Source organism: Muscardinus avellanarius, assembly GCF_963383645.1.
Source record: "Muscardinus avellanarius genome assembly, chromosome: 5".
NCBI lineage: Eukaryota > Metazoa > Chordata > Mammalia > Rodentia > Gliridae > Muscardinus > Muscardinus avellanarius.
In genome coordinates this window covers 137711754-137736676 of record NC_137790.1, presented here as the reverse complement: position 1 = coordinate 137736676, position 24923 = coordinate 137711754, and the positions used below count along the sequence as shown (strand labels likewise).

The following is a 24923-nucleotide window of genomic DNA, read 5'->3' as shown; positions in this document are numbered from 1 at the left end:
CACCTGGAATCCCAGTACTTGGGAGGCTGAGACAGAAGGATCACAGGTTTAAGGCCAGCCTCAGCAATTTAGTGAGACCCTGTTTCAAAATAAAAAGTTTAAGAAAAGGAAGGCTGAGAATGTAACTCAGAGGTAGAACTCCCCTGGGTTCAATACCCAGTACTGAAAGATAACTAAAAGTAATAAGTAAAAAAGATATCCCTAAACTGGGCGTGGTGGTGCACACTTGTAATCCCAGCATTTGGGAGGCTGAGACAGGAGGATCACGGTTTGTGACCAGCCTCAGGTACTTAGTGAGGCCCTCCGCAACTTAGTGAGACCCTGTTTCCAAATAAAATATTAAAAAATAGGTCTGGGAGTATAGCCTGGGGGTAGAAAATCCCTGGGTTCCATCTATAGTACCACAAAAAATTAAATATGTAAATATTAAATATATATGTTATATAAATATAAATATATACTTGGCTCTAAGAATTAGACCCAGGAACATTCTACCTCCAAGCTACACTCCTAGCCCTCTTTCTTTCTTTCTTTCTTTCTTTCTTTTTTTGTGGTGTTGGGGATTGAACACAGAGGCATTCTACCTTTAAGCTACTCCCAGACCAATTTTATTTGTTATTTGGAAACAGAGTCCTGTTAGATTGATGAATGTCTCACTCCCTGCTGAGGCTATCCTCAAACTTGTGATCTTCCTGTCTCGGCCTCCCAAGTACAGAGTTACAGGCAGGTGCAACCACGCCTGGCTCAGAGGACCAAATTTCTTTACCAAGATCTTCCAAGTTCAAGCCTCAAGAGGCCACTGAAGACTGATTCTAAACTGGGTCTGTCTGAGCAGAATCTTTTCTAGTCAATTTCCTGGTGTCGAGGGTTTTCAAGACTCTACACTTACGATCTTGGTCCTCCTCCTCCCCTAATAATTCCATGATCAAAGTAGAAGCCAGGATGACATCTGTGGTAGAAAAGAAACACAGACCATGGGCGCCATCCAACTGCAATGACATTGTTGCTGGGAAACATTCAACCCAAGCAGCCTCTTTCAGCTTCTCTAAGAAAACTCTCAGTGCTGCGGTCTTTGTTCTCACTTGGAAGACTAGAAGATTCTGCCCAGGGAAGGCACCTGAGAGACAGAGCCTGCCAGTCAGGCTTCCCCCAGAGCACGCACAGGTGGGCGAAGGTTCTAGCTAAAATCATCTCGGGCATCAGTCCAAAGACGACAGGAGAACAGAGAGCCGGGCTGAAAACAGAGAAAATGGTACATCAGATGAAATCGGGCACCGGGCGCAATGTAAGAACGTGTCAGAATTGAGCATGTGATGCAGCTTCCTATCCAAGGTCCCCAAGCACATGGCAGGAAGCCGGGTGACAACTCTGTGTCTCCTCTGGATGGGACAACATGGCCAGGTTTTTCCCTTTACCTCGCACACACCCATCTGCTGGAAATCTCACCCACTGAAATTGACAAGGAGTGACAGGTGGAGACTGTAAGGAGAAGATCCCTCGTCTCCTACTAGGCCTGATCCTGTAACAGCACGCTAATTCCTCGCTCAAATTTCTCCCTACCAGAAAAACCACAGCTCCTCCACAGGCTGCAATCCGGGACATCCTGAGATCACGTAATAACAGAAACCTCCGGCCACAGGCGAGTGTGGTGTGCCAGGGAATAGAAGACCGTTGTTCTCCCTCTGTCTTTGGAGTGGAAGCACCACAGCGGGCGGCTCTGCCCATACCTCCTGCAGGATCTCCATGCCCACGTCCAGGCCGTGTTGTTCTAGCCGTGAACGGGGCTAACAGGCTGGGGAAATGGGAAGCAACGTTCCATGTGTCCAGATCATTCCCTTCTGTAGAGTTGCCAGTGAGATCAGGGCTGGGAGGCCAAGGGTGTAGCTCATTTCAGGACAGGATGAAAGGCTCCTGGCCAAGGTCGATGGCTGAGGGAGGACAAGAGTTGTAGGTCCGTTTGGATTTTGGTGTTTCTTTACATTTTATTTTTTTTCATTGTGGTGCTGGGCATTGAACCCAGGGGCATTCTAACCTCCGAGCAACACCCCCAGCCCTATTTTATTTTTATTTTGAAACTGGGTCTTGATGGGTTGATGAAAGTCTTGCCGAAGCTGACTTCAAACCTACATGGAGCCTTCCAATCCTAACCTTAGGATGCCAGGAGCAATCCCCAAATGTCTTCAGGAGTGACTAAAAATGTTTAATATACACTTGTTCATACTTTTCTTTATTTTTTAAAGATACCTCTATTGGCTCAATGAGAATTTTAAAAATAGATCTTCCTAGGCATGGTGGCGCATGTCTATAATCCTAGTGTTACAGCGTGACCACCAGAGAAGACCACTCAGACATAGGTTAAGCTGAATAGAAAGTCTTTAGTAGCCAGGCCGCAACTACACTGCAGGGTGTTTAGTCCTGAGTGCAGCTCCGAGTGCAGCCCCGAGCTGTTTCTTAGGGCTCCTTTTATAGGTCTAAGTCACGAGCTCAGGAGTGGAGAGTTTAGGTTCCCACAGGATGGACAATCCCCAACACTTTCCGCGGGTGTGCAAGTGAAGCAGAAGGCACAGAGGTCAAGAATAGCATTATGCAAGAGCTCAACAACCCACGTGAGTCCCTTCTATTTTTCACTTTTTTATTGCTTTAAGGATAGAAAGTTTCTAAGGGCCTTTGCTTCTCTGCAGGTGCGAGCTAAGCAAGGGTTACGGAAGCCAAACAGGCAGTTACGCGCGACTAGCAAGGTACCCGGTGGCCCTATTTCTCAGGCTGAAGAACATTAGCGACTTGGGGTTGGCTATGGTAACATCATGGCGTTACTGAAGCAAAGGCCTGGGCTCGCTTTAGGCATGCATCAAATCATGGACTCATTGTGGAAGAGGGGATTGTATTGACCCCGAGGCCCCAGAGGCTTGACAGAGTTAGTTCTTTGGCGTCCATATCTCATGAGGCAGTTAGTTAGGCAGGGTCCTTCTGTTATGACTAGAAGCAGAAGCAGAAGTGGGCCAGCTAGGGCTGTGATTCGTGGTTAGAGTACTTGACCATGGGGACCAGGAGGACAGAGACTGATACCAATGCGTGGAAGCAAGCCTGGCTTTTTCTCTCTCTTTTAGACTGTTTTTAACTAAAGCCAAACTCTCCCAAAGTACCCCTGACTGGTTGGCATAGAAACAACAAGTTTCTCTTAGGGCCATACAGAAGCCTTCTCGTATCTAGGCCTCTCCGGTTCTGGAGTAGCCCCTCTGCCAAGGAATCTAGTTGCCTTTCTAGTCTGGAGAAGGAGTTCTGTAAGTGTCCTAGGTCAGTGTCAATTTGAGCACTGAGTTCCCAGAAGTTCTGATCCCCTCTTATTAAAGCTGAGGTTCCAGTGGCCACAGACCCAGCTATTCCACCACTAACTAGGACTGGAACTAGGATGGCCCCAGCCCCTCTTTTCTTCCTAGCTTGTCCTGGATCCAGGTTGAGATGGATCCATCCTTCAGCCCCGTGATATACATACACCCGGGGAGTGAGATAGACTAGGATGCAAAGGGTTCTTGTTCCACCACGTCGGAAGTTGCACATTTGGTCAAACCATTTAAGCAAGCCAACCAGGTTGTTCTGGAGCCTAGAAGTAAACTTTCTTAGTTGCAAACTAATGTTATACTTACTAGAAGTTAGTTTTCCATTCCCCATCTTTCTTAATTCCCAATTTCAGGTTGGAGGACGGTGGGAGAATCTCTGTCCTCCAGGGAAAAGGAGGTACCCAGAGAGGGTGAGGAGAAGGCTAGGGATACCTGGGGAAGTCTTATCTTTGGTGGGTTTGGGGTATGGGAGACAGTCCATTGTTCACCGTCTTCTCTGACTTCTTTGAGTTTTGAGTCCAGGAGGTGATGCCAGCTACCTTTACTGCTGTTGGAGTCGTGAGGATTACAACATATGGGCCTTTCCAAGTAGGCTCCAATGTCTGGGTAGGAATCCTTTTAGTCCACATCAGGTCACTGGGCTGATAATGGTGTGCTGGTTCAGATGAGCCATGGGGAGGTATACACCTTAACCACAGGTGGTAGACAGCCTGCCGAGTCTCTCCTAGAGCCTGTAGGGACTTGAGGAGAAAGTGATTAGTTATCTCAGATGTTGCATGTTCCTAAGCTTCGGAAGGAGCAGTGGAGGTCTTCCAAACATTATTTTATAAGGAGTGAGCCTTTTCCAATATGGGGTGCCCACAGGAGGGCAAAGGGAAGGAGACTGACCCAACTCTCATCGGTTTTAGTGACTAATTTAGTCCCAATTTTTTTTTGTATGTGTGGTGGTACTGGGGTTCCTGGAAACCCTCCTACCTCCGGGCTACACTCCCAGACCTATTTTTTTTTTTATAATTTTATTTGGAAACAGGGTCTCTTAAGCCAGCAAGGCTGGCTTCGAACCTGTGCGATCCTCCTATCTCCGCCTCCCAAGCAAGGGGATTACAAGCATGTGCCACCACGCCCGGCTAGTCCAAACTTTTTTAAAGAGTCTTATTCATTTGTTTACCTGTCCTGAACTTTGGGGCCTGTAAACACAATGTAATTTCCAATCAATATTTAAAGCCTTTGCCAAATTTTGAGAGATGGTAGTCATAAAGGTGGGCCATTGTCAGAACCCAAGGTGAGGGGCAACCCAAACCTAGGAGTTATCTCCTGAACTACCATTTTAGTGATGATGGCAGTGGTCTCGCTTTGTGTGTGGGAAATGTCTCTACCCATACGGTGAAAGTGTCCACACCACCAGCAAGTATCTGTAACCATATGTGGTTGGTTGTATCTCAGTAAAGTCCAGTTCCTAATGTCTACCAGGCATATTTCTCTGGGCACAGACTCTAAGCAGGATCTGATGTCCCTGTTTGGTTCACCTGTGTACAAGTGGGGCATCTGGAGACCAGGTCTTTTACCATCAGGTCCAGTTTAGGGATATCATACCTGGGTCTGAGAAGTTCACTGGTGTTTCTTGCCCCTTGGTAAGATGTCTGGTGGAGGTGGCTATTAGCTCTCTTCCCAAGGCAGCAGGGATGCCAGGTCTTCTGTCAGGGAGAATCCATCACTCCTCTCTGTTTCTGATTGCCCCTTCCTGCTTTGTGCATGCTCCTTCCTCAGGGGCATATACAAGATTTAAGGGCAGGCTTAGCTCTGGCATTGCTATCAGGACCTGGAAAGGCCCCGCTGGTTCTAGGACCACCTCGAGAGCTGCTCGGTTATGGTTAGCTACCTGATTGCCTCTTGCCTCTGGAGTGATGGCTTTTGCAACGCACAATGGCTACCTTGGGGGAAGCCAAATTGCCTCTAACCGAGCCAAAATTTCACCTTTTTTTTTTTTTTTTTTTTTTTGCCTGCAGACATGAGGAGTCCTCTCCCCTGGTTTAGAGCCCCATGTACATGGGCCATTGCAAAGGCATATTGGCTGTTGGTGTAGGCAGTGATAGCCTTTCCTTTTCCCCAGCAGAGCACCTGGATCAGGGCTATGAGTTCAGCTTCTTGTGTAGATGTTCCTTGGCTGATGGACTGGGCCCAGGTGGTGTCCTATCCTCGCATACCTGGCTCCATCCTGGACAAAGCTGCTTCCATCTGTGTACAGTACCTACAGTATCTCGTCCACATCAGCCAAGGGGACATCCATCAGGTCTGATCTGATGGACTGGACCAAATTGTTACCTCTGTGCGATCTTTCCTGGGGCCCCCTGGACCGGCATCCGCTGCTGGTTGAGGGATCTGAGGGGTTTTTCGGGTACTGAGACAGCTGCTCCTCTATCTATCAGGAAACAAATAGGAGGCTCCCAGCATTTACTTTTACCATGGGCTCCTAGGGCCTTAAGGGGATGGAGTCCTGGCCCTTTCGGTCTTTTTTTGAGGTTGAAGACAGGCATTTGTCCTCCTCTTTGCCTCTCTGAGGGCATTGTTCCAATGACCTCTTGGCTTGCAATAGTACATTGATCCTTTTTAAGTCTCCTTCTTCTGGTTTTGGTGGCTGGCCAGTGTCTCCCTCCAATCTCTCTGGCAGTGGCCACCACCACCCTAGCCAATCTTTTCTCTCTCTATCTATCTATCTATCTATCTCTGAAGTACTGAGACTGGAACCCAGGGGCATTGTACCTCTCAGCCCTATGTTTTTAGTCTTTCTATTTTTTTAAACAGCGTCTCACTGAGTTGCGAAGGGCCTAAGTGGCTGAAGCTGTCCATGAACTGCGATCCTCTGGTTTCAGCCTCCCGAATGCTGGGATTACAAGCGTCCGCCACCGCGCCCAGCTTCTTTTTTCTCTCTTGAATCCCTATTATGAAATACTTTTTGGGCTATCTCTAACAACTTGGACCTATTCATACTCTCAACCCCTTCTAACTTTTGTAACTTCTTTCTTATGTCTGGGTCCAACTGAGTTCCAAAGGCAATATTAATAGCTCACTGGTTTTCTGGAGCGTCCGGGTCTATCGGAATGAAAACATGGTAAGTCTTCTGGAGATGCTCCAGGAACCCAGAGGGAAACTCCTGGGGATTGTGTATGATCTCACTGACCTTAGAGAGGTTTCTGGGTCTCCTGGCTCCCACTCTTACGCCTCGCAGTAATAACTGGCGATCGTTTTCCAAATTCTCCTTACCTCTGTGCAAGTTGGGGCCCCAGTCAGGCTTCTGGGATGGGAACACATGTTTAATCCGCACCTCACTGTCTGGCAGAGAGGCATTTCCTGGTCCTGGGGCAAGTTTCTTACTTTCCAGTTTATTTTTATCCCTCTCCTCTGCCATGAGCTGTTGGCAGTCATCCCAGGTGGGCTGATGGGGATAGAAAAAAGTCTCAAGGAGACTAATGAGTCCCTGTGGCTTCTCAGAAAAAGGAGGATTTGGGATCGAACATAGACCGTGAAAGGGCGGTGGCCCTGCCTGTTGCTCCATAGTTCAGCTCTCCCGGGGGGGCTTCACAGAGGCCAGAGCAGGCCAAGCTCTTGTTGTGCACCCCCACACGGGGAGCCGCCTCAGGTATGAGGTGGGGAGAGAGACTGGCGGTCCAGGACATGGAGTTCTCGCCCAAGGATCCCCCAGATGCAGGTGGGGATAGGGGACAATCTGGAACATACGGTGGGGGAATAGCAAGGTCCTCCAGCAGAGGTGGGAAACCCGGATTCTTCTGCTTCCTGGCTGATACTAGCTTCATTAGAAGGACTCGGTTCCTGAGGCAGAAGACACAAACCTAAAGCCACGGGGGTGGGTGCTGGAGGAGAAATAGCCAACGATCAGCGTGGGGGAACTGGTCTGGTGCCCAGGGTTTTCCGTGACCACATTCCTAACAGCTCACGTGGTTTCCAGGCCTAGAGTTCCCTCACCCAGCCAGCCCACGTCAGATGAAGGCCAATCGATTTCACGGAATGTTTGGAGTTCCCGCCTGAGAAGCGAATTCCATAATCACTTCCAGCCCGGAAACCATCTTCCAAGTGTCTTATCATGCATTTCAGGGGGGTCTTGGGGCAATTGTTTCCCAGCCCCGTATCTTGGCCATTTAGAATTTTACTTATCCTAATCAGAAGAGTTAACATTAGTAACAAGACAGACAGCAGACGAAGACAAAGACGCTGGACAGCACAGACGGTTGATCACTCTCTCCCAGGCCGAACCTCTTAATAGAGGTTCCAGAGGGCTGGGGACGTCCTTCATGGATCCCTGGACAACAGGTCAGCGTCTGCGTCCAGCCTCCCCTGAAGTGTCCATCCTGACGGGTGCCCGTTTCCAGATTCACTCACCTCTGGAGGATTTCAGACTCAGATGACTTTCTTTTAGATGTTAATTTTTTTTTTTTTTTTTTTGGAGATACTAGGCATGGAACCCAGGAGTAGACATTCTACCTCCAAGCTACACCCTCAGCCCTAATTTTTATTCTTTTTTTTTTCATTTGTAGAATTTGTAATTTTAATCAGGTTGTTGAGAAACAGATAATGTGTATATCAAAACCTAAGATTGTGCCAGGGACATAAATTTGGGAAAATGACAAATTGTGGAGATTTTTAGTGTCTTTCTTCCTTTAAGCTAGTAATTGACCGTAGATAATAAAAAGCCATCTTATTATCCTGCTTCCCTAATGCTTTAGAAATTTTACAAATTAAGTGATTTTGTGAGAAAGCTTGTGGTAAATGTTAAAGTACAAATCGAGACTCTCAAGGTGCTCGGTGAATAATAGAAAACTCAGCGACTTAGATAACAAAGAATTATGCCGCGGTTGAGTCCAGCGATGCCATCTGCAGGTGTAGAGCAGTCGGGGCTTTACTGCTCCAAGCCCTTCTTTGCATGTCTGCTTTGTCCTCAGAGTGATAACTAGCTGGCTGCAGCATCTGTGCATTTCTTTAATTTTTATTCTTTATTTTGAAACAGGGTTTCATTAAGTAGCTGAGGCTGTCCGTGAGCTGCGATCCTCCTGTCTCAGCCTCCCAAGTACTGGGATTACAAGCGTGCACCACCAAGCCCAGCTAGATGTTAATTTAGATGGGTCCCCTTCTGTCCTGCCAGAGGCCAAGGAGTCAAAAGTGGGTCTCTTGAGGCCCTGGCACGTCTCAGGTGGCGCGTCCCCTAGAAGTCCTTCAGTGTCGTCTAGCGCCCTCGGACCTGGCCTTTGGGACCATGATGCCCCAGAAGCCTGGAGTCAAAGTCTCTGGAGATCTCACTGAGGCCTCTAAATGTTACAGAGTGACTGCCAAGAGGACCGCTCAGACTTAGCTGAAGTCAAATAGAAAGTCTTTATTTGCCAGTGACTACACTGCAGGGTGTTTAGTCCTGAGTACATCCCTGGGCTGTTTCTCAGGGCTCCTTTTATATGTCGAAACTACAAGCTCAGGCCCATGGTTGTGGTGCTCGCTTGTAATCCCCGTGCTTGGGAGGCGGAGACAGTGAGGACCTCCGCCACTTAGTGAGACCCTGTTTCAAAATAAAGAATAAAAAATTAGGACTGGGGGTACAGTTCAGAGATAAACGTCCCTGGTTTCAATCAAAACAAACAAATAAACAAACAAACAAAACCCCACAAGCTCAGGAATGAATAGTTTAGGTTCCCATAGAATGCAGGACCCCCAGGCCAGGCGAGGTGGCGCACGCTTGTGATACCAGCATTCAGGCGGCTGAGACCGAAGGATCGCGGTTTGCGGCCTACCTCAGCTACTCAGTGAGGCCCTCCGCAACTCAGTGAGGCCCTGTTTCAAAAAATAGAAAGATTGCCAGGCGTGGTGGCGCACGCTTGTAATCCCCACGGGAGGCGGAGACAGGAGGATCGCGCCGGTTCGAAGCCAACCTCTCTGGCTTAAGAGACCCTATTTCCAAATAAAAATATAAAAATAGATCTGGGAGTGTAGCCCGGAGGTAGAAGGGTTTCCAGGAACCTCAGTACCACCAAAAAAAGAAAGATTAACAAATAGGGCTGGGGGTGTAGCTCAGAGGCACAATGCCCCTGGGTGTCATCCCCAGTACTGCAAAAAAAAAAAAAAAAAGCACAATCCCCAACATTTTATTTCAGCCAGTGTGCAAGTCGAAAAGTACAGTACAGAAAGTACAGATGCCAAGAATAGCCGTGTGCAGCAGCTTAACAACCCATGTCTGTTTCTTCTATTGTCCACCTTCCGATTGTTTTATTTATTTATTTTTTTTTTTTTTTTGGTGGTACTGGGGATGGAACCCAGGGGCCCTCTACCTCTGGGCTACACTCCCAGACCTATTTTATATTTTATTTGGAGACAGGGTCTCTTAAGCCACCTGAGGCTGGCTTCAAACCTGCACGATCCTCCTGTCTCCGCCTCCCAAGCACAGGGATTACAAGCGTGTGCCACCACACCCAGATTGTTTTAAGGACAGAAAGTTCCTAAGGGCCTTTGTTGCTCGCAGGAGTTACAGAAGCCAAGCAGGCAGTTATGCGTGACTAGCAAGGCACCTGGTGATCCTTTTTCTCTGACTGCGAACATTAGTTCCTTGGGGTCGGCTAGGGTAACATCATGGCGTTACTGAAGCTAAGGCCTGGGCTCACCTTAGCACACTAGTACTTGGGAGGCTAAGACAGGAGGATTGCAGGTTGGAGGCCAGCCTTAGAAACTTAGAAAGATCCTGTTTCAAAATAAAAATAGGGCTGGGAGTATAGCTTAAAAGTAGAATGCCCCTGGGTTCTATCCTTGGTACCACAAAAAGAAGGAAAGAAAGAAAGATGAAGGAAAGAAAGAAAGAAGGAAAAGAGAGAGGGAAGGAAAGAAAGAAAGAAAAAAACATGTTTGGCAAACATATAAATACATGTCAGTTCCTTCCAGATTTTTCTTCCTAGAACTGTGGATTCCCAAGAGTAAACTATTGCTGGCCTAACTCTTCTACAGTCAAAGTAGACCCTTCTCTTGTGACAGCCACAAATCAACACTATCATAATCTATCTAAAGAAAAGATAAGGAAAACCAGGCAGGTGTGGTAGCACAGGCCTATAACCCCAGCTCTTGAGACCAGAGGATCATAGGTTCAAGGCCAGCCTCAGCAATTTAGCAAGATCCAGTTTCAAAAAGGGCTGGGAGTTTTAGCTTTGAAGCTAGAATGCCCTTGGGTTTAATCCTCAGTGCAAGGAAAGAAAAAGATAGCCGGGCACCGTAGGGCACACTTGTAATCCTAATACTTGGGAGGCTGAGACAGGAGGATCTCAGGTTTGCAACCAACCTCAGCTATTCAGTGAGGCGCTCTGAATCTTAGTGAGACCCTGTTTCAAAGTAAGGAATAAAATAATAGGGCTGGTGGGGGGTATAGCTTGGAGGTAGTATGCTCCTGGGTTCCATTACCGCAAAATAAATAAATAAATAAATAAATAAATAATTTTTTAAAATCTGGGCTCAGTCCTCAGCACAAGAGAAAGAGAAGGAAGGAAGGAAAGGAGGAGGGAGGGAGGGAGGAAAGGAATGAAGGAAAGAAAAAGACTGCAAACAAGAAAAGAAAAGATTGCAAACTATCCTATAATCTCTTGAGCAACAGTGATTTCCCTGGGGTGAGCCTCAGGGTTCTAAATACGATAAAGGACACTGTGACCCTGGCCGAAATTAGGAGACATTATTTAAATGCAAAGCTCCGCCCAAGCTTCCTGGACATCTTACTATTTATGAGTGCGGCCCCGCCTCCCAGGCAACCCCTCTATTAAATACCTTCCCTCCGACGCTGGGGAGTGGAGCCTGGACCCAGCTCCCGCCGCTCCGGCATGGACTCGGGCTCCGTCCGGGTCCGCGCGGCCCTGGGCTGGCTGCTGCTCTGCCTGGGGCTGGGCCCCGCAGTGCTGGCCCGAGAGCTGAAGTTCGTGACGCTGGTGAGTCTGCTTCTGTCCTAGGCTTCTCCTAAAAACTGCGGGGCTGGCAGGGTGCTGAAAAGCCTAGTGTCGGGTTTCATTCTGCCGCCGCCTCTGGGAGACTAGGTTCTGGGCAGACTCCTCCGGAGGCCAGACATCAAGTTTTGCAAGTTCCTCTTAATGAAGAAATAACGAGTCCTGAACCTAAAAAAAAAAAGAGGGCGCTAGCTTGATATTCATATTCATTCTCTCTCTCTCTCTCTCTCTCTCTCTCTCTCTCTCTCTCTCTCTCTCTCTCTCTCCCTCTCTCTCTCTCTCTTTCTCCCCCCCCCATTCCGTTCCTGTTGCTGATGTTATTTATTTACTCTTTCTTTAGACCTGCCCTGAATTCTGATTCCTTTTTGACAGCCACACCCATCCAGGAGAAGCCACAGCTGGCGCTGTTTATGTATTCAGATGATCAGGAGCAAAGCTAACCTGGCCTCATCAATGCAATGATTACTTGTCTGCAAACCCAAGAGCGAACATTTTCTGAATTTAGTAGCCTCTTCTGCTCTTATTTACTCACTTGTTTAATTTTATTGGTACTGGGGATTGAACCCAGGGGCTTTCTACCTACAAGCTATGCTCTTAGTCCCCCCCCCTTTTTTTTCTTTCTTTCTTTCTTTCTTTTTTAACCAAGGTCTCACTAGGTTGTTGAGAGGCTCGCTGCTTGCTGAGACTGGCCCTGAACCTGAAATTCTCCTGTCTCGCCTCCCAAGTGCTGGGATTACAGGCGTGCACCACCATGCCCTGCTAGCCTCTACCGCTACTGCATATTAGAAAATTGGAATAAATATTTGTAAGCAGCCTTTGAAGCATAAAAAGAGAAACTCCGAGTTTTAGGCTGCCTTCCCGATATGTGGACTTAGTTGGTCATTAAAATGATCGTTACCCACTTGTGATACTGTGACGGTTTCGGAAAGGGCCAGGGAGGGTGGCTGGTGCCTGGTGTTAGGGACAGGAAATAGGCTGTAAATGCGTGGAAAGACAGTTCCGGGGTAAAGAGGGTTTACCTCGCGATGTGGGGTCTCTGATTTTATGGCTTGTCTCGAATCCTTTTTCCTTTCCTCTGTTCTGCTGTCTGTGCCTCTAAACCTCTCCTTGTCTTTTGCAGGTCCTCGGGCCCTCTTTCTCCTTCCCACATTTTTCATTTTTTATTTGCTAGAGCAAAAGTGAGTAGATCTTTACTTCACCATGGGCGCACACATGGAGTCCCAGTACTTGGGAGGCTGAGACAGGAGGATCGCAGGTTCAAGACCAGCCTCGGCTGTTGTATGCAGGTTTACAGGAATCAGAGACCCGAGGGTCTAGGGAATGTGCCAATTGAAGCCGTCACCAGCTGGCCAGAAATCTGACTAGAGGGGTGCCCTGACTTGCGGGGTAGGGGCTTATAAGGGAGAAAATCACGAGGGGGTGATCCATCTATTATGCTGAAAAAAGCAAGCAGGCTTACAGAAGCAGAAACTTGCAGGTAGCTTATCCAGTGTGCAGGGCCCTGCTGTGTTGGTGTTGCTACTTAATACTCAGTCCCTAGTACTTAGTCCCTGGGGTTTGAGGTCAGGTGCTGGTGGGTGGGTGATGCCTACTTTTGGGAGATATCCTTTGTTTACCACAAATCACAGGAATTTTAGGTGGAGAGATAGGCCATTATGATTTTAAAAGTAAGGGCCCTCCAGCCAGGCGTGGTGGCACAGGCTCATAATCCCCGCGCTTGGGAGGCTGAGACAGGAGGATCGCACAGGTTCGAAGCCAGCCTCAGCTACTTAGTGAGGCTCTCGGCAACTTAGTGAGACCCTGTTTCCAAATAAAGTATAAAATAGGTCTGGGGGTGTAGCCCAGAAGTAGAAAATCCCCTGGGTTCCACCCCTAGTGCCACAAAAAAAAAAGAAAGAAAGAAAGAAATAGAAAAATAAAAAAATAAAAGTATGGGCCTATTGAATACTTTTGCCTAAGAAAGAACAGACCTTGCGGGATATAGAAAATGAAGTTCCTAAATTTTAAAGCTATATTTTTTCTCCTTTCCAGCTTGCTTCCGTTTAACTTTTGCTGTTATACAGCAACTTAGTGAGTCCCTGTTTCCAAACAAAAATATAAAATAGGGCGAGAGTGGAGTTCGAAGGTAGGATGCTTCTGGGTTCAATTTCCAGATCCCCCAAAAAGAGAATAATAGAAAACATGTCAACAGTTAATGGCCAAGGAATTTGCCAGCTGTCAGACTTCTGTGTTGGAAAAAAAAAATAGCATAATGCTATGTAGCTTCTATGGGGACACCCTTGGGACGAAGATTTTTACTTGGTTCACTGTTTTCTTGCCAATGTACATTGAAAAAGTAGAAGCCCAGCATGGTGGTGCACGCCTGTAATCCCAGTATTTGGGAGGTTGAGACAGGAAGATCGCAGGTTCAAGGCCAGCCTCAGCAACCTAGCAAGGCTCACAGCAACTTAGATCCTTCCTAAAACCTTGTTTTCAAATAAGAAAAATAAAATAGGACTGGCGGTGTAGTTGAGAGGTAGGATGCCCCTGGGCTCAAGCTCTAGTACAACACACACACAAAAGTATAGGGGTGGTAGAAATTGTCCTGCACTCTCATTCCTGACACAGTGTGGGCCCGGGACTAGTGGACTGAGCCGCAGTCTCCTTTAAGGTATCACAGGGTGCTCGACGCGGGAGATTCTCTCCTGCATGTTTACTCCGCAGCTCAGGCTAATGTCCCTTAGCTGCCAAATTGTTCCCAGATTTCTTTCTCCCTCTTCACTCTTGGTTAAACTGTATTCAGGAACTACAAGTTAATTCTTCCCAAGGAGAACCAGACTTTAAAGGTAGCTCTCATGGAACCAAAAATTTAACAAATATTGCATGAAGCTAAGGTTAACTACTCTCCCTACATTAATGGTAAAGGAAGGGCTGTTTAATACATCTTCCTTGCCCCTCCCTATTCTTTTGTGGTCCTGGGGATGGAACCCAGGGGTGTTCTACTTCTAGACCCCAGTCCGCCTTTTTTTTTTTTTTTCCATACTGGGGATGGAACCCAGGGGCATTCTACCTTTGAGCTACACCCCCAACCCTATTTTTTATTCTTTATTTCGAAACAGGGTCTCACTAAGTTGCAGAGGGCCTCGCTAAGTAGCTGAGACTATCAGTGAACTATGATCCTACTGTCTCAGCCTCCCGAATGCTGGGATGACAAGTGTGCGCCACCACACCTGGCCCTTTTTTATTATTTATTTGTTTGTTTGTTTTGGGAACTGAACCTAGGGGTATTCTACCACTGAGCTTCACTTTTAGGCTGCTTCTTCTCCTTCATCTTCTCCTTCTCCTCCTCCTCCTCCTCCTCATGCTCCTCCTCCTCCTCCTCCTCATGCTCCTCCTCCTCCTGGGATTGAATTCAGGGATAGTTCTACCTCCCAGCTACACCCCCCCAGCTCTGTTTTTTATTCTTTATTTTGAAACAGGGTCTCACTAAGTTGTGTGCACCACCACGCCTGGCTTTATTTATTTATTTTTTAATCAAACAAGGTCTTGCTAAATTAATAGAGCCTCAGCCGGGCGTGGTGGCGCACGCCTAGAATACCAGTACTTACCAGTACTTGGGAGGCTGAGATAGGAGGAGTGCAGGTTTGAAGCCAGCCTCAGCTACTTAGTGAGGCTCTCAGCAACTTAGTGAGACCTTGTTTCCAAATAAAGTATCAAATAGGTCTGGGGGTGTATCCTGGAAGTAGAGGGCCCCTGTTCCATCCCTAGTATCACAAATTAATTAATTAGTTAATATAACAAGAGCCTCACTGAGTTTTTGAGGCTGGTTTGGGGCCTTCAATCCTATCTTAGCCTTCCAAGTAAATGGGATTATAGGCGTGCACCACCATGTCTAGCATTTTTTCTTTATTTTGAAACAAACTTGCTCAACTGCTGAAAGTGTCTCTAGTGTGCTAAGACTAACCTCAAATCTATCCTGTCTTAGCCTCCCAATCACTGAGATTATAGAAGCTTACCACCATCCCCAGCTCTCCCTTGGTCCTTAACAAAACAACTTCTCTGCAATGACTTAGGCCAGAAGATAACACTTTCTTCTTTTTATAGAGAAGTTGACTGGAGTCAAATAGAGAGTATTTGACTATAAACGGTTAAATTGTATGCCAGGAAAAATCCTTAGAAAATTATTAGAAGAATCAGAATGAAAGAAAGAAGCCCATGATTGACGTGGTCATAATAATGAAAATAACCAGTCGTTAACTGAGTATATACCATATGCCAGGCCCTGATTTGAGAGTCCAGGGTGTGTTCTGTCACACAATCCTTTCAACAATTCTAGGAAGTAGAGTTGCTAGATAAAAACAACTGGTTATATTTGCGTTACACATCTGCAGAGAGTATTTTTTCTTATTTTATTTATTTGCGGAACCAGAGATGGAACCCAGGGGTATTCTACCTCTGAGCGACACCCCCAGACTTATCTTTTATTCTTTATTTTGAAACAGGGTCTCACCAAGTTGCGGAAGGCCTCACTAAGTAGCTGAGGCTGGCCGAGAACCTGTGATCCTCCTGTCTCAGCCTCTCAAGTACTGGAAATCATGGTGTGTACTACCACCCTCAGCCTAAAGACGGTTTTGAATCCAATGACTCTAGGGGCCACGTCCCTAATCACTGGCTGTAGTCTGTCTCTGCTGTGTGTATAAAATCGGGCACAAGGCTCTGCTCCGAGATCCCTGTGAGGCTTACTGTATTAACCCGACTCGGGATCATTCAATGGTTTCTTTGCTTGTCTTCAGTGATCCGAGAAAAATAAGCAAGTCTTTTCCAATTCTGAAAAACCGTGTTGGCAAGAAGAGTAGAAAATGAGCTGGACATGTGGTACAAGTTTATAATCCCCATCCTTGGGAGGCTGAGACTGGAGGATCACAGGTTCACGAGTTCAAGGCCAGCCTCAGCTATTTAGTGAGGTCCTCTGCAACTTAGTGAGACCCTGTTTCAAAATAAAGAATAAAAATTAGGGCTGGGGGTGGAGCTCAAAGGTAGATGCCCCTGGGTTTCATCCCTAGTTCTGCAAAAAAAAAAAAAAAGGGGGGGGGCCCTCGTTCATCATCAGATATAATGTGATCTCTTAAAACAGATTCACCGAAGCGCATCCAGTGAAATGCAAGTTTCACCACTTATTAGCAGGTGTTGCATGAGGAAAAAAATTTTTAAAAATGACCTTCCAAAGTCTATTCAGAATGTGGGTTAAGCTAACCAGTTGTAGCAGTATATACTTATAATCTTTGTACTGCCAGGCGTGGTGGTGCATGCTTGTAATCTCCGCGCCTGGGAGGCTGAGACAGGAGGATTGCAGAGGTTCAAAGCCAGCCTCACGTACCTAGTGAGGCTCTCAGCAACTTGGTGAGACCCTGTTTCCAAATAAAATATAAAATATGTCTGGGAGTATAGCCCAGAGGTAGAAAGCCTCTGGGTTCCACCCCCAGTACCACTGCCAACAGAAGAAAAAAAAAATCCTAGTACTTGGGAAGCTGAAACAGGACTGAAGGCTACAGGACCAGTCTTAGGAACTTAGGAAGACCTTGTTTCGAAGGAAAAGGTTAAAGAAAAAAGAAGGATCTAGAGTTATAGCTCAGAGGTAGGATGGCCCTGGATTCATCATTTGTTTGTTTGTATGTTTTACAGTATTTTATTGAACCCAGTACTTGATTTAGCCCAGGGCCATTCTACTTCCAAGCTACACCACCAGCCCTATATTTTATTCTTTATTTTGAGACTGGGTCTCACTAAGTTGCAGAGGACCTCACTAAGTACCTGAGGGTGGCCCCAAACCTGTGATCCTCCTGTCTCAGCCTCCCAAGTACTAGGATCACAATTATGTGCCACCACGCACAGATCATCACCAGTTAAAAAAACAAAAGAAACACACACACACACAAACACACACACTCCCTACAACTGTGTTAAAAGGACTCTTGAATACAGTGCTCCTCCAAGCCTTTACTGTGTCCTGTGGCTCTCAAGGAAAGGACTTAGTAAATTGTTTCCTGAAGCGACAATGGCATCTGTTTCCCCTTTTTATTCCCAGAGCACCTTTGGAGAATGGCTGTTTTTAACTTGAGAGAGAGAGAGAATGAAAAGACTGGTAAATCTCCATGTTCGCATCCACCAGCTCAATAATTATGACTCAGGGCCAATCTCCTTTCATCTATCTGCCCACTCATTTCACACCAAGCAGCAGCTTTCTGTTCTTCATAATTGAATTCCTGCAGAATTCCTACCCAAGTCCAGGGACAAAGACATCCTTGGTGGAAAGAGCCTACAGGTGTAAAACAGTCTCCTCTCTCTCTCCTTCTTTCTCTCCCCCCCCCATCTCCCTCCTTTCCCCTTCCCTCCCCCTCTCCCTCTCCCTCTCTCATCCTGGGGATGGAACCCAGGGACATTCTACCTCCTCACTACACCCCCAGTCCTTTTTAATTTTTTGTTTGGAAACGGTCTCATGAGATTCCTGACGGTCTCCCTAAGTAGCTGAGGCTGTCCTCGAGCCTGCAATCCTCTGGTCCCACCCTCCTAAGTACTGGGATAACAGGCATTTGCCCCCACGCCCGGCTGCCCCATCTCTTCAGAGGGATGAGTTACTTTCGTGTTGTGCTTGAACAAATCCAAGTGAGGCCACACATTCCCAGGGCCAGTCGACCTTCCCGTCCTGCCCAGTTCCTACTCGGAACTGTGGCCGGAAGCCCACTCCCCTTATTACTTCTCCAGTGCTTTTTGCTAGAAGTTGATGGCCACACCTAGGCAGGCATTCAACTTTCATTAATTTAGGCTCCGCCATCATTTACCAGGATCGGGATGCAGACGGGTTCCTTCATGCAGGGGTCGTCTCAAGTCTCCCAGGCTTAAAGTCGGAGATGATAATCATAGCTCTGCTCCCTAGGCAACAGAGTTGTCTGTAGGATCCAATGACGTGATCAGCATGAGGACATGAATCACAATTGATTAACTTTTTATTGATCAATTTACTTATTTTGTGGTACTGGGGAATGAACCTAGAGGCATTCTACCTCCAAATTACACCCCCAGCCATTTTTTTAATTTTTTTATTGGGAAATGGCATCTCACTAAGTTGCCGAGGCTGGTCCAGAACCTGCGTCCTCCCAAGTACTGGGATTCCACGCACGCATGAGCTGTGAACCACATAGTAAATGTCAAGCTCTTGCTGGAGTCATCAGTTCAGAAAGGAAGCTTCCCAACTTCTTGGATAGAACCCAGATGATCCTTGATTATTATTTTTTAGAATAGTAACATAAAGTTTACTATGGAAGCCATTTTTAAGGGTCCAGTTGAAGGACAGTCAGTACATCTATCTGTTGTGCCATCATCACCCCACCCAGTCTCCAGGGCGCTTTCCATCTTGCAGAAATGAAACTTCCTACCCCCTAAATAACAGTCGTTAACCCTTGGCAACCACCAGTCTGCTTTCTGTCTTTGTGAGCTGGACTATTCTACAAGAATCCTTCCTTCTTTCTTCCCTTCCTTTCTTCCTTCTTTCTTTCTTTCCTTCCCTCCCTCTCTTTCTTCTTCCGTCTCCTTTTTTAAAATTTAATTTTCTTTTTATTTTTTGGTACTTGGGATGAAGCCCGGGGGCATTCTACCTCAGAGCCACACCCCCAGCCCTATTTTATTTTTATTTTGAAATAGGGTCTTGCTTGGTTCCTGAGAACTTCACTAAGTTGCTCAGAGTCTTGCTACATTGCTGAGGCTGGCCTTGAGCCTGTGACCCTCCTGTCTTAGCCTCCCACATTAGTGAAATTTGTGCCACTAAGCCTGGATCTGATCCTGTATATTCCAATCTAAGTTACTAGAAAGAAACTGAGGCCAGGTAGAAGGAATACATAAAAGGCATTAAACATTTAAACAAAGAGGAAAATGAAGTATAAATACCAAAGAAATTTACCGTATTCTGGACTACACCAATGGTGGCACACGCCTCCAGTGCTTTGGAGGCTGAGACAGGAGAATCGCAGGTTTGAGACCAGACTCAGCCATTTAGGAAGACTCAACAACATAGTGATACCCTGTTTCAAAACAAAAAGTAAAATTAGGGCTAAGAGTATAGCTCAGAAGCAGAATGCCCCTGGGTTTGGTACTCAGCACCACATATACACACAAAAAAGTACAAGAACCAGACCTCCTAGGTTAGTTGGTTTGGTACTCAGGGTTTAAAATAGAGGCATTCTACCTCTGAGCTATATTCCAGCCCTATTTTTTATTTTTATTTTGACATAGTGTCTCAGTAGGTTGATGAGTCTCACTACTTGCTGAGGCTGACCTCAAACATGCCATTCTCCTCTCTCAGCCTCCCAAGTGCTGGGATTTCAAGCGTGCATCACCACGCCTGACCTTAAAACCACCTGCGGTTGAATGGCCGCCAGCTCCACCTCTGACTAGCTGTGTGATTTCGGATGAGTAACTTGGCTTGTCTGGGCCTCGGTTTCATCGTTGGTAAACACAGGGATGTTACTTCCTCATGGAGTCATCGTGAGGCTTAATACACTAAAATGACTACCCGGCTAATGGCTCAAACACTGTAACTAATATTAACATGTACATCCTAATACAATTTCCACAGGTATGTTTTATAATGTGCACATGACCAGTTAATTAAGATGCCGGGGTCCGTCCCACCCCCCAGTTATTCTAATTGGTCTCAAAGGATGAAATACTTCAACATCTTTTTTTTTTTTTTTTTTTTTGGTGGTACTGGGGGTGGAACCCAGAGGCGTCCTATCTCTGAGCTATACTCCCAGACCTATTTTATATTTTATTTGGAATCAGGGTCTCACTAGGTTGCTGAGAGCCTCACTAGGTAGCTGAGGCTGACTTCAAACATGTGCAATCCTCCTGTCTCAGCCTCCCAAGCACGGGGATTACAAGCGTGTGCCACCACGCCCGGCTTCAACATCTTCTAAGTTTGGGCAGTTTTCTTTCCAAATTGTTGAGCCACTGGCCCAATGAAAACTGGAAAAATACACATACAAAATGTGATCAAGAGTTAAACAGATTTTCCACAGTGACTTCCTCTTCCTGCCTGAGTTTTGGCTGGGACAGACTTCCATCTCGTGGCCCTTGGGCTCGCTTTTGGCTTTATTGTTTGTGTTTGAACAGTACCTTTGACCAAAAGCATGGACTTCTCAAGACCCATAACCCTTTTTCCCCCTTATACTTCTCTTAAAGGAGAATTGCAATGATAACTAACAGATCACCAGCACTCACTAAGATGCCAGGCACTTTTTAAAATGTATTTAGAATCCATAAGGCATATAATATTATCTTAGTGTTACAGAAAAGTAATAAGAAGAAGCTGAAAACCTGGTATGGTGGCACTCACCTGCGATCCCAGTACTTGGGAGGCTGGGCCAGGAGGATCACAGGTTTGAGGTCAGCCTTAGCAATTGAGTGAGACTTTAGGCAACCTAGTGAGACCGTTTCTAAATAAAAAATAAAATCAGACTAGGGGTGTAGCTCCAAGGTAGAATGTCCCTGGGATCACACACACACACACACACACACACACACACACACACACACACACGAGCTGGAACTGGACATCTTTGGTGGACTGGCTTGGCATATCCACGAAACTCTCCACTGAAAAACAGAAACCAGACCTTTCTCCCTCAGCTTTTATACACAGCGCTACAGTCTCTCTTCCTTGACCTGTGGCTTCTAATCACTGGGGTAAAGGAACTCTAAGTTGTCTTTGGAGACCTGCAGGCTGTTCCCAGCCCTTTGCTGGGGCGAGCGCTGACGTGGAGCCTTGGTGCCGGGCCAGCGAGGAGGTCAGTTCTCTGCTTGGAGGGAGCTTCTCCCCGGGCTCTGCCCAGGCATTTTTCATATCTTCAGAGTAGCGAGCTGACCAGGGAAATTGTATCTGGCTCAAGACATTTCAGCCAATGAGGGTGTCACCAAAAAAGATCTTAAAGTATCCTAAATCCAAAGGAGTAACTAATTATTGCTCTTAGGTAAATAAAAGTAGGGGAGGACATTTCTCTCTAGAAAAGAGGGAGCAAGAGGGACTTCAGATAAATGAGAGAGAGAGAGAGAGAGAGAGAGAGAGAGAGAGAGCGCATGCGCAGTAGAACAGTGGAAGAGGTGGGGGAGGGGAAAGGTTTGAGGGAGAGGACAGTTCAAATAATGTTCTGTCCGCATATGAAGGGGTCCTTACCAATCGCACTAACGTCGGGGAGGGTGGGAGGAGGCGGGGGATCCAGAGGGAAACACCCCAAGTGCTGGGTAGATTTGCATCACTTTGGATCTCAGTATGATGTATACTTATAATACTTTAGTAAAAAAAATATTTTTTTAAAGCCGGGCGTGGTGGCGCACGCTTATAATCCCAGCATTTGGGAGGTTCAGACAAGAGGATCGTGGGGTTTTTTTTTTGTTTTTTTTTTTTTTTTTGGTGGTACTGGGGTTCCTGGAAGCCCTTCTACCTCCGGGCTACACTCCCAGACCTATTTTTTACATTTTCATTTTGGAAACAGGGTCTCCTAAGCCAGCGCGCGCGGCTGGCTTCGAACCTGCGCGATCCTCCTGTCTCCGCCTCCCAAGCGCAGGGATCACAAGCGTGCGCCACCATGCCCAGCAGGATCGTGGTTTGAGGACAGCCTCAGCTACTTAGTGAGGCCCTTTGCAACTCAGTGAGACCCTGTTTCAAAATAAAGAATAAAAACTAGGGCTGAGGGTGTAGCTAGGAGGTAGAATGCCCCTGGGTTCCATCCCCAGGACCACAAAAATAGATAAAGAAAGAAAGAAAGAAAGAAAGAAAGAAAGAAAGAAAGAAAACTAGGGCTGGTGGTGTGGCTCAGAGGTAGAGTGCCTCTGGGTTCCACCCCCAGGACCACAAAAAAAAAAAAAAAAAAAAAAAAATATATATATATATATATATATATATATTATATATATATTTTAAATATATATATATATTTTTTTTTTTTTAAATGAGGGGTGATGAGCTAGGCATAGTGACACTTGGGAAATTGAGACAGGAGGATCACAGGTTTGAGGCCAGCCTTAGCAATTTAGGGAGACTGAACAACCTGAGACCCTGTTTTAGAAAATTGAAAAAGGACTCAGGGTATAGCTAAGAGGTATACAGCACCTAGGTTCAATCCCCAGCAACACACACACACACACACACACACACACACACACACGGAGAAAGATAATAGAGGTGTTTCTTTCTTGTTTTTCCTTTGTGGCGCTAGGGGTTGAACCCAGGGGGCATTCTACCCCCGAGATATACCCCCAGCCCTATTTTAAATTTTTTTTATATAAAGAAGGTCTTACTAAGCCGCTGAGGCTGGCCACAGACCTGCAAGCCTCCTATCTCAGCCTCCCAAGTCCTAGGATTCCAGACACGAGCCACCACACCAGGCTGAGCGTGCAGAACTTTCAGAGAACCCATTTCCCCAGGGTCACGGAGTTGGCCTGGTCAGGGCAAGGCCTTCGAAGCCGGCCTCCGCCCCTGGAAGCCAGGCCTATTCTGCTGTGCCGTGCGGCTCGCACACAACATAACGCGCAGTCTACACCACTTCCCTTTCTTGAAGGCCTCTCGCTCTTCCTGGGCCACAGAGAAGTCTTGTTAGTCCTGTCCGACTTTCCTCACGGTGAGCGTAGGTGCGCTGTCACACTGCTTCCCTTTATACCCAGAAGGCTCACTCTCCACCAGCATTCTGTCCAGACTGTGTGTGTGTGTGTGTGTGTGTGTGTCCGCACGCTTTGGGATGACTCTGGGAATCCTGGAAGGGACCTTGGCTCTTGAGATTAAGTTCCACTTTTTTTATTTTAGAGCACATTCTAAGTCTTGAAAATCTCTCCATGCACAAAGATTATCATTAATAAAAGCCCATTTTATTTTCTTCTCTCAGGAGAAATCAATCCATGGGCAAAGAGGATTTAAAATAATATAGTAGAGTAATCCCAGTACTTGAGAGGTCGAGACAGGAGGATCGCAGGTTTGTGGCAAACTGGAAACAAAGTGAGGACCCCCACAAACTAGTGAGACCCGGTTCCAAAATAAAGAATACAATAGGGCGGTGGGGGGGGGTAGCTAGGGGAAGAAAGCCTCTGGGTTCAGTCTCCAGACCCGCCCACACCTGTACTCATTAAGTAATATAGTAGCCAGGTGGTGGTACAGGCCTGTAATCCCAGTACTGGGAGGCTGAGACTAGAGGATCACAGGTTCATGGCCAGCCTCAGCGACTAGAATGACCCTGTTTCAAAATTAAACATTAAAAAAGGCTGAAAGTATAGCTTGGAGGTAAAATGTCCCTGGATTCTATCCCCAGTATGGGAGGAAGGAAGGGAGGGAGGGAGGGAGAGAGGGAAGGAGGAAGGAAGGAAGGAAGGGAGAGAGGGAAGGAGGAAGGAAGGAAGGAAGGAAGGAAGGAAGGAAGGAAGGAAGGAAGGAAGGGAGGGAGGGAGGGAGAGAGGGAAGGAGGAAGGAAGGAAGGAAGGGAGGGAGAGAGGGAAGGAGGAAGGAAGGAAGGGAGAGAGGGAAGGAGGAAGGAAGAAAGGAAGGAAGGGAGGGAGAGAGAGAAAGAGGAAGGAAGGAAGGAAGAAGGAAGGGGATTCTTATAAAGCACAAAGAGTTATGGAAGCGTAAGGTACCATTGCTATCATCTTAGATGTCTTTTTATTGCAATTACCACTAGTACTACAAAAATAAACCTGACTACTAACAATGCACTTTTAGGTTTCTAAAGGATTTCCTAAGTAGGCTTGCTAGACTGGGACAAAGGCCATGAGTTGGGTAGAGCAGCAGTTAAGAACTTTACCCTACCATACACATAAGAATGCCGAGACGTAATCCCAGGCCACGGCTCAAGTGCTAAACTCCAGAAGGTCAAGATATACCAACTGTACACATGGGCGTGCGCGCGCGCGCGCGCACACACACACACACACACACACACACACACACATACATTCACGCATGCACATGCTCCTTGATATCCAGGCCCAGAGTGTTCACAACAGAGTAGAAACACTCAAAATCTACTCAAATCAGCCAGGTGTGGTGGTGCACACCTGTAATCCTAGTACTTGGGAGGCCAAGGCAGGAGGATCGTAGGTTCAAGACCAGCCTCAGCAACTCAATGAGACCCTGTTTCAAAATAAGAAAATAAAAAGGACTGGGAGCATAGTTTTGAGATAGAATGCCATTGGGTTCAATTCCCAGTTAAAAAGGTTAACAAGTCACAAGGGAGTATAATTTTTTCTAGATAGAGGTGAGAGTGAGGAAAGCTTGCCCCGGTGTCATGACCATTTCCTGGTATCCTCCTCTCTCCTCCTCAAATCACTCTGCTAAGGTGACCACACTTGTGTTCTTGGTTTGCTTTTGTTTTGTTTTGTCTCAGGCCATTCTGCCATTTCGTTGCATGTTTAATTTATTAATTTATTATTTTACTGCAATAGTGGTGATTGAACCCAAGGCCTTGCACGTACTTGGCAAGCACTCTACCACTCAGTTTTGGCTCTAACCCTTTTTTTTTTTTTTTTTTTTTTTTTTTACCTTGAGATAGGAGCCTTTAAGATTTCTCTGACTGGTCTCAAATCTACCATTCCCCTGCTT

The 24923-nt window shown here is 46.6% G+C and overlaps 1 protein-coding gene across 1 annotated transcript in view; it reads left to right on the top strand.

Moving 5' to 3' along the window:
• Nucleotides 1–11188: 11188 nt before the first annotated feature.
• Nucleotides 11189–24923, top strand: part of ACP3 (acid phosphatase 3) — a gene marked incomplete at both ends in the record, with an annotated part of 52757 nt that continues 39022 nt past the window's right edge. The window contains one exon of the mRNA XM_080696616.1: nt 11189–11293. Within this exon, the coding sequence (XP_080552742.1) occupies nt 11189–11293 (105 nt within the window). The remainder of the gene's footprint in view (nt 11294–24923) is intronic.